Source organism: Entelurus aequoreus, linkage group LG07, assembly GCF_033978785.1.
Source record: "Entelurus aequoreus isolate RoL-2023_Sb linkage group LG07, RoL_Eaeq_v1.1, whole genome shotgun sequence".
In the NCBI taxonomy this organism is placed as follows: Eukaryota; Metazoa; Chordata; class Actinopteri; order Syngnathiformes; family Syngnathidae; genus Entelurus; species Entelurus aequoreus.
Window position 1 is genome coordinate 38,302,489 of NC_084737.1, and position 9,521 is coordinate 38,312,009.

Genomic DNA, 9,521 nt, shown 5'->3' on the forward strand with positions numbered 1-9,521 from the left:
GTTTGGACTTTGTTTTTGTTTTGTTTATGTTCTCGTGTTTTGTAGTTTCCAGCGCTCTTATTTGACTTCCAATTTGTCTCCGTTTGTTACCAATTGTCCAGTCCGGGAGCTGGCATTCTCACCTGTCCCATATTGGCAGTCACGACACACCTGTTCCTTGTTGCCAATCAAGATGCTTTATATGCCAGCTTTGTCCACTAAATGGGGCGGGATTATTGATTACAATTCTGCTTTACTTCATGTTGTGGCTATGCTGTCTAGAAGTATTAGCTTTTTGTACACTCCCTAGCTGTGCTAGCGTTTGTATTCTCTGCACTCCCTAACTGCACCAGTTTTTGTTTCATGCTAATACACGCCACCTCCTATCCCTGCATTTCAGGGTTCCAGACTAACAAAAATTTTACAATAACTGTCAATAATTGAACACTGTTGCAGTCTAAAACAGGACATTTTTAATATAAACAAGTATAGAATACATATAGTTGTATATTGCTTAGACATACAAAGTCTCGAAGTCAGAAGCAAATTAGAAAATATCCACCAAGAAACGGTCTGCATAATTTACTGTAACTGGGCCATGATCAGTTATGCATTAAACCTAATAAATTCTTGTGACCACTAGGTGTCTCTAAAAAAAATTGCCACTTAACTTCAATTTAGTTAAAGAAAGCATAAATCCATACTAGTTAATGCATTGGTTAGTGGTTTTTCATACGTCTTCACTGAGATTGTTCTCTGCTTGTGTTATTTAATTTGAAAGAGTATATATTTCAAGTATGTATGAAATCGTTCAGTCCTGTTGGCTCCCATATCGGTATCATATCATATAAGTGAAAAAGTTGTATTGGGATAGACCTAATTTTTACTGATGTATTTGGACTGTTCTAACAGGGTAAAGAACTTCCCACCTTTAAGGACATGGACTTCAGAAACAACATGCAGAAGGTGTACGTCACTGAGGAGCAGAAAGAAAAGTTAATGGAGAAACTAAACCGGGATGTGGAGGTGCTTACCGTGCTCTTTCTTACCTCTACCACAACACTTCAGGAGCCTCTTGTGACGCTATAAGAGGAATTATTTTTGTGGTTTAATTTAATCACATTTACAAATATATGTTCGTATTAAAGAGAATGACATTTAGAATTTTTGTCACAAAAAGCACTAGTGATTATTTAAAGATAAATTGATATTATCATATCAGTTAGTTTAAGTAGTGTTCTTTGCATTCCTGCAAATTCCAATGTTCCTTTCTTATTGTCCCTTTTTAGTTCCTGGTAAAGCTGAAGATCATGGACTACAGCTTGCTGCTCGGTATCCATGATATCGGCCGAGCTGAGAGGGAGGAGGAGGAAGGAGAGGAGGTTTCCAATGAGGAGGACCAGGAGGCAGAGAATGGCTTGACGTCAGGCCCTGCTGTGGGATCTTTTGGCACCTCTCCAGAGGGAATAGCTGGTTATATGTCTTCCTGCAAACCTCTTGGACCCGGAGAGTTTGATCCTTATGTGGATGTATACGCTCTCAGCAGCTGCACAGGTAATCATGTTTGGAGAAACTGTAGCAAAATAGTAAGCTATCGCCGGCACATCATAAGCATATTGATTGCAGGTGAAGTTGTAGTTTTTTGCTTGGATTTAATGACTCTACCCACATGTTTGTGCTGCTCACTCACATTAGCCACATGTACATGGGAAAAATGTATTTAATCTGATCATAATTCAGATTAGAATGTTACTATGTGCATGGACCCTGAAAAAATGTATGCGATTATGACATGCATTTTAATTCATCACACCTTAAAGCACCACTAAGTAAATTTTCAACTTTTATACAATATTTTTATAATTTTTGGGATAATACATCGACTTACAACTATCTGAATGACACCTCTGTCATGGCCTGAGCGGGTCTGTATCTCTTTCACTGGCATTAAGCAATTTTGAGGAGGGTGGCAGGAACCCTGCCACACAAAAAACGACAAATATGCTGACTTGCTTAACGGCATACATCACTTACCTTTTTCCCCAGTTGCTAAAAAGACGGAAGTCGTTGCGAACACCTACGTGCAATTACTGCTATGATGTCAGAAGCTGCAAAACAACAACAAAAACCTAAACGTTTTGTCTGAATAGACAAAAAGTAGAAAAAGGGAGCTTACCCAGATAAAAAGACAAGTCATCATTGGCCAGGCTTTCACTCTTTGGCATGAGCTCAAAAACGAGGAAATATTTTAGACCGATGCTGCCTTGGCCCTGTTCCTGCTTTACTAGTAAGTAATTTTCAATGCTCAAATCAAAATGATAATGTTAATGTTAGCTGTCAGAAATTAGCGTGGTAGCAATAAATAGCCACTAACTTTTTAGCCACCAAATATGTAGGTTCCTACTGTGGAAAGATCAGTAGTACTGAATCATTGGGGTAAAGGTCTGAGCGTTTATATGATCGTGATCGATGACCGCGATTAATTGAAATTCGATCACAGTGTTTGTGAATGTGTGTTTGTGTACGGTTGCGTGTCTTTTTGTGAAAGTGTTTGTGTCCGTGTGTGCGTGAGCTCCTGTTCCACTATCGTAAAAGTCAGGCTCCTCACGTCGTAATTAATGTCCAATCAGCGTTGTGCCTCTTTCCCCACACACAACTAGAAGTGCAGCCTATCCGAACAAAAAAAATAAATATGGCTAACACTAGCATAAAAGTTGAAACATAGCACTTAAAAGGAACAGCGACTTTAGTGACAGACTTTAGTTTCACTATATGCTGCAGTTCACCAGTAATCTTCCCCTGAATGCGGACTTTCAGGCACTCACAAAATGTCTTTGTGACTTACTGTAATTACTGTATTGGTCCCAATTGGGAGAATAAACACACCCACTAATTTAGTCAGAAAAATACATTTTTATATCTAAATATTTAATTTCACACTTTGTGTTTGTGTGTTTGCAGATATTCAACTCCTCTAAAATAACATGTACTAATAAACTCTGCAGACAGACACTTTTGCGTTTCCCACCCACGCCTTCAGTGATGTATGACTTCAATGATTACCTCTCAAAATACTATAATTTATGTCACCACATGACCATTGCTGGAGAAATACTATACAGAAACACACTTGCGCACTACTGGGCATTTAATCCACCTCAACAGTGTACAAAGCCAGTTACTTTTTAGCACATTTAAAAATCAATAAACCCGCATCAGCAATTAAAACATATCTTATGTAGTACTGTCAAAATAAAAATTGCAAAAAACATACTAAACATGAAAAAATAAAGAAATACAATTTCCCCATTTCATGGCCGGGACAGCTGAGCTAGCTTCCGGGGTTGGCCGACATCATCTCACAAGATGTAGTTTCTCTTTAAATATCCTTCTTGAAAATGGCCTTGCAAGTATATACAGGTATCTGCCACCTAATCAACGTTTTGTTCTCCTTCTTTGTGGGTTAAAAATTTTATTTCTCTGCTGGCTACGGCGCAACACTTCCTGCTTTTAGTAAATTGCAACTTGTGATTGAATACTCACTTTGGAATGACAGGTGAGTATCCAATCACAGTGTCGTTAACATCAGGCTGCCTAGATTGGCTATTGTCAACAACGTGTGATCTGATTGGCTATCGCAACTGTCTATCAACTGTATGTGTTCTCAAACTCATCCGCTAACGGTTCTGGGTGTGGCTCTGGTGATCTGCATAGCACCGCCGCAGCTCAAACCAGTGAGTATCCAATTACAGGACGCGTAAATGTCACGTTCAACGTGAGGCCAGCTAGAAGGCCTTACTGACAACAACTTGTGATCTGATTGACTATCACAATTATCTATCAACTGTATGTGCCCGTTCGCTTACAGTGCAGACATTGTGGATTCTGAATGTCCCGGGCAGATTTCGTACAGCATGGCAACATAAGCTAGCTGAATTCTGATTGGATAAAAACTCTAACCTAAAAACAACAGCACTGGAAGGAGCATAATATGACATGAAGAGAATATGAATCATTTTAGATATTTAGGGACAGTAAATTAAAAATAACTTTTATCTTTAGTTATGATCATGATTTCTGGTTATGTTAGGCCTGCAGGGAAGTTCTTGCTAGCCCTGACGGCCCACCACTGATATATATGTATATACACTGTATATATATGAACAAAAAGACAGTTATCAGCTGTGAGCGTACATTATCTCGATCAAACATGGCAGAAATGTCTGTTACAAGATACTGCAGTAGTAAACAGTAGGGATGCAACAGTACTCGCTATAATCCTGCACGGGACAATCCGCCTTCAATTAAAAAGAAAAATTGTGATAATAATCGAGATCGGATAATATTAAAAATTGAATCCTGATCATTCTTTTTGCCATATCGCTCAGCCCTATTGTGGTATTATTGTGTAATTTTGTGTGTCAGTGACAGTAGTTTCTGACGATTTACGAAGCTATGCGCTGGTAATCATGGGAAATGTGGTCTTCCTTCAGGCAAGACACTCCTGCTTTGGTCCACTGGTGCCGCCAAAATCAACCAAAATGTAATTTTCTTAAGTGGGGCTTTAAATCTGAACACTATATTTTGGCATGCGCAGCACATACCGGAAACGGAAGTTGAAGATGAAGAAGCAGTGACTTCCGCTGTAAACAAACATGGCTCTGTGCGTTTCTGCTTGTCCAACGTCTGTTTTTGAAATGGAGTTGTTCTGTGCCCTGTATGTTGTGACGTGCGAGTTGCCACGCACCTTCATGTTACGACATTCTGTGTACATGCTTGAGGCTAGCAGTTAGCACTTGGAGGAGCTGTAAGGTTGTGAATTAAAACTCATTGAGACAACTGGATACCTTATTTTATTGTTACATCAACACATGACACTCCAGACCATATTACGGTAGTATATAACGCTACTTCTGTACATGTTGAATGGGGGGAGACAGCAGCAAGACAATCCCTTCATTCCGAGACTTAAATTTAGTCCACTCTTCACCACTAAAGTATAGCTGACGTCAAAGACATGCGCAGTAAGGATCATTTTGACCCGAATTCGGAAGAAATAGTTTCATTTGCTCCAATCTGACTGACTATCGGCATTAACAAACCGTCTCTATATGAATTAAATTTTGATCGGAACTTGTGTGATCGGGTCAGAATATTGTGAATGGCATGTTTACATGAAGCATTTTCGTTTCCGGTTAGGCTATTAATCCGATTAAATGTGTCCATGTGCACAAAGCTATAGTCAGGTTTCTCAAGCTTAAAATGAAAAATGTAAAACTGTAAGGTTCTGAGTTACATTCTCATTTGAAAATCACACTATTACAATGGTTTTCGGTTGAGGTTATATTTCGAACATGCATACAGTTACAATATGATACATCACATATTTCCAGTTTCTTATTACAACGTGTCCGAAAAGGAGTAGGAAGAAACAGAGCTTATTTAATTGTACCCCTTTTCCAATTTTTTACACATATTCAATTTCTATTCTCAATTTGTACACAATTTAAATCCATAAAGTATAGGGATGTAAAAAATATATATATATTTTCGAATGAATTGCAATTATTAAGTCCTAATTGATTTAAAAAATCTAAAATATATTTAATTATTATTATTCAATCCATCCTGTCCAGCTAATTAAAGACATCATATTGTTGATGTAGGTGCCCATATCTGCTGTACAGATTTACTTTAGAAAAGAAGTGTGGGATACTTATCTTTTGCCTTATTTTTATTTGACTTCATTAAATGTTTGGGTAGAATTTCATCAAACAAAACCAGTTTTCTTTTAAGTAATATAGAAATTTATCACAGCTGTTAATCTATTTTATGAAGGAATGTAGTTAAACATTGAAATGGCACCCAATGTTATTAAAAATTATGGAATTTGAAATAAGAATCAATTCTGAATTGAATCATTACCCTCAAGAAACTAAACGAATCGTGCGGTGCCCAAAGTTTCACCGCCCTAATAAATAATACATAATAAAGATTACCATAAATAGTTAAAAAAGTAGAGGTGGAGGATTGAAAAGCTAAAGTGTAAATGGCATGCAGTGGTCGTGTCTATTAAAAAGAAACTACTGTATATGAAAAATGAAGTGCTGATTGTGTGTCTTGCCATTCCAGGAGCCCCTCAGAGAGAGGTCTATTTTATGGGCCTGATTGATGTATTGACTCAGTACGACACAAAGAAAAAGGCAGCTCACGCAGCCAAATTTGTCAAACATGGGGTGAGTATGGAGACCGCTTTGGATGGCTTATTTGCACATATTGCTTGGTGCTGACATTGTTTCTTTCTGTGTCACAGGCGGGTGCTGAAATCTCCACTGTACACCCCGAGCAATATGCCAAACGATTCCGTGACTTCATCGCTAAAATTTTTGCATAAAATTCAGCTGCAAACACTCAGAGCTTCTGACCATTGACCAAAAATAGTTTGTGCACAGGACATATGTTTAACTTGTTAATATGAGGAAAGACTACTTCCAATGTGTGGATATGTAGTAAACTTCATATTCATATATTTATTTTCAAAATTTCTTCTAGCTATTAAGCACCGTTCAAAAAGTATATCATCGGCTATAATGATGTTGAATATCGTTCAATGTATTAGAACAGATCAGAACATACTTTTTCTTTTGCTGTTCTTGGAATCACCTTACTCCCTTACTGACACTAGGATGAAAATATAATTATTTTACAATTTAAAGTAGCCACTTGGCAAATGTCTTCACTGAGCATGCTCAGAAGGCAGTCCTTCCTCACATATCCATTTGCAACACTAGAGGACAGTATTGCTTAGTTTAGTTACATTTAACTTTGCATTTAACACATGAATGGGGCAACGGCCCCCTTCTAATTATATCATACACATTCACAACTCTTACATCTCAATCATGAAGGCATATCTTAGCTTGAACAAAAGTCAGCATTTGTGAACCAACCTACTGCAGATTTAACATTATTATTTTAAGCTCTTTTGTAGTACACAGAGTAGACATGAAGGCATTAATTTTCTTATTTAATTCTCAGTGAGAAAGCTAATTAAATTACTTTGTAGTCTTAAATGGAGATTAGATATTGTTAAAAAAAGTTTGGCTCAACTATCAGTGAGTGCAAACTGTGTACGAGCAAAATTTCCACTTGATGTACAACAAATGTGAGCAAGTGCGAAAAAAAAATATTATTTGGGAGGACTACATGGCAAATTATTTAAAGGCACAGAGGAACATGATTGAATTGAATATTTATTGAATGAATGAACAACACATCAGTAGATATCGTTTCTATCTCTTGGCTGCTATAAGCCTGGACAGTAGCGCAAACCTTCACCATTCATTTAACCATAGTGTAATGCAAGTATTCATATGAGAAGACAGCCTGGATATTATTAACTTGGGCTAATTCAAGATGCTATAATGTTTTTGTGCATTGTAGGTATAAAATCTAGTTATAGAACTGTTGTTTGTGAATTGTAACTTTTTTTGATTTAGTGACAAATGTTTCTACAGTGCAGTAGTGTAAAGCAGTGAGCCTTAACACAATGCAGCATTCCAAAAACTGGCATGGCAGTGTTCATTACACTCTGTGAGGCCTCATTCTCAATGATTGATTGCACATGTTGTATTTTTGCAAATCAGCATTTTGACCAAAATATATTTTACAAAAAAAAAATGCCTGGAAAGTGTTTATTTTATTCTAGTTTTGAATCAAAATTGTCTTTTGAAGTAAAAGGTAATCGGGTCAGGTGTGCTGTAGGTATTGCGTGTAGTTTGAGATCATGCTTTGGAGGTCAGGGACTGTTATTTGTTTGACTTGTGTCAGAAGATACAATTGTGCTGACTGGTTCCTTCCTGTCAAAGGAGAGAAGACAGAACATGCTGACTGCTAGAACTCTCTCATCACTGGCCCACACATTAGGTTGGAGGCAGGATGAGTGGGCTGGTTGAAGGGTCAACAAGTCAAAAAACGCTGACAATTTCAGAGAAGCACTAGGAACACTGTCCATTAATCAGTGCAAGTTCTAGCCAACATAAATGTTCCTGTGTTTTTGCTTTATGACTCATGACCTTTACTGACTGCAGTGGGTATAGAAAGTCAACAGGTGACAAAATGGAAACTTTTCCTAAAAATCATCCACAATTCAACGGCAAAAAGGTTCAAAATAAAAAAATGACAATCTTGTGTGCAATAGGTAATTCAACCAGCCTATTCTTTACACTTTTTTTATCCATTGGTTTGGATCAATTACATTCTCAAAATTCAAAAACAGTCTTATAGTTAAGCACAACATTATAGCTCACTTGCTTAACCTCATATCTCTCCTGAAACTGTCAAAACTAAATTCATTTCTCATATAGCCAGTGCCCCTTTATGTGTTGTGTAAACACTGCAAGTCAAAACGTTTACCGGTACATGTTTTGTCACTATAGCAAAGGACCATTTAATTCCCATCATGTCCACCTCTGTCTTACTTCTTAGGCCTTCATTGTATTACTTTTTTTTTGGTCCAAGTTTTGACATCAGTGTTCATCCAATGCATAACACTGCCAAGGAAATTGTAACATATAGTTTGCACACATAAAGCAACTTCCAAACATCAGAATAACAAAAACATTTATCCAGCCAACTGTAATTTTCAGCAATGCAAACACATAGCCTACAATGCTGTAAATAAAGCCATTAATGCTTCTGTCAGGTAACTAAACAAACTGATCATAACAGATGTGTGGAATTCTAAGTTCACCTGACTCTCAATATAATCAAATGTTACAAGAGATTCATAACTGGTATTCAAGACATTACCTTATGTGCCAGTTTTGACAATTGAATACTCTATTGTGCGCAAGATGACTTATACCAGTGGTTCTCAAACTTTGTTCACCAAGTACCACCTCAGAAAACATTTGGCTTTCCAAGTACCACTATAATGACCTACATAAAAAAAACAGTTGCGTAGTAGGCCTAAATATACATTAAAAACAAGGCGGGGGTTATTTTTAACAAGTATATTTTATATTTTGGCCACTGTGACATTACACACAGGTTGAACAGTAACACTGTGTTTGAATATTTCATTAAGTGGTTCTTTGGCGTGCCACGGTTTGAGAATCACTGACTTATACAATGAAATGATGCTTACATGTTTTGGAGAGAACAACTATTACACTGGGAATCAACAACCAATTTAGATCAACAGGATATTTACTTAAAAATTGTGCTGAATCCAGGCTACCTCTACTTGATCATTTGCAAATATGTACTCAATCATTGACATATTTGCAATGTGGGGAAATTAACAAGAAATTCAATTGTGTTGAGACCAATTGTCAAGTGGTTTAGAGGTTTATTTGTGTTATTTTGAGAAAGTAATTTCTCTTTCAAAAAATAATCCAAAACAACGGAGAAAAAAAACCCAACTAATAACAGCATTTAGTGCTTTTGGTTGAAATGTGTCAGTATACTGTAGCACAGAGTCACCAACCTTTTCAAGCACAAGATCCCTGCTCTCAGCCAAAACAATCAATCAATGTTTA

The 9,521-nt window shown here is 37.1% G+C and overlaps 1 protein-coding gene across 1 annotated transcript in view; it reads left to right on the forward strand.

Moving 5' to 3' along the window:
* The window catches only part of pip4k2ca (phosphatidylinositol-5-phosphate 4-kinase, type II, gamma a), a 51,629-nt gene extending 43,601 nt beyond the window's left edge, over positions 1 to 8,028 (forward strand). The window contains exons 7-10 of the mRNA XM_062053508.1: positions 892 to 1,005; positions 1,269 to 1,533; positions 6,112 to 6,215; positions 6,293 to 8,028. Coding sequence (XP_061909492.1) covers positions 892 to 1,005; positions 1,269 to 1,533; positions 6,112 to 6,215; positions 6,293 to 6,373 — 564 coding nt within the window. The 3' untranslated portion in view covers positions 6,374 to 8,028. The remainder of the gene's footprint in view (positions 1 to 891; positions 1,006 to 1,268; positions 1,534 to 6,111; positions 6,216 to 6,292) is intronic.
* The last annotated feature ends 1,493 nt before the right edge of the window (positions 8,029 to 9,521 follow it).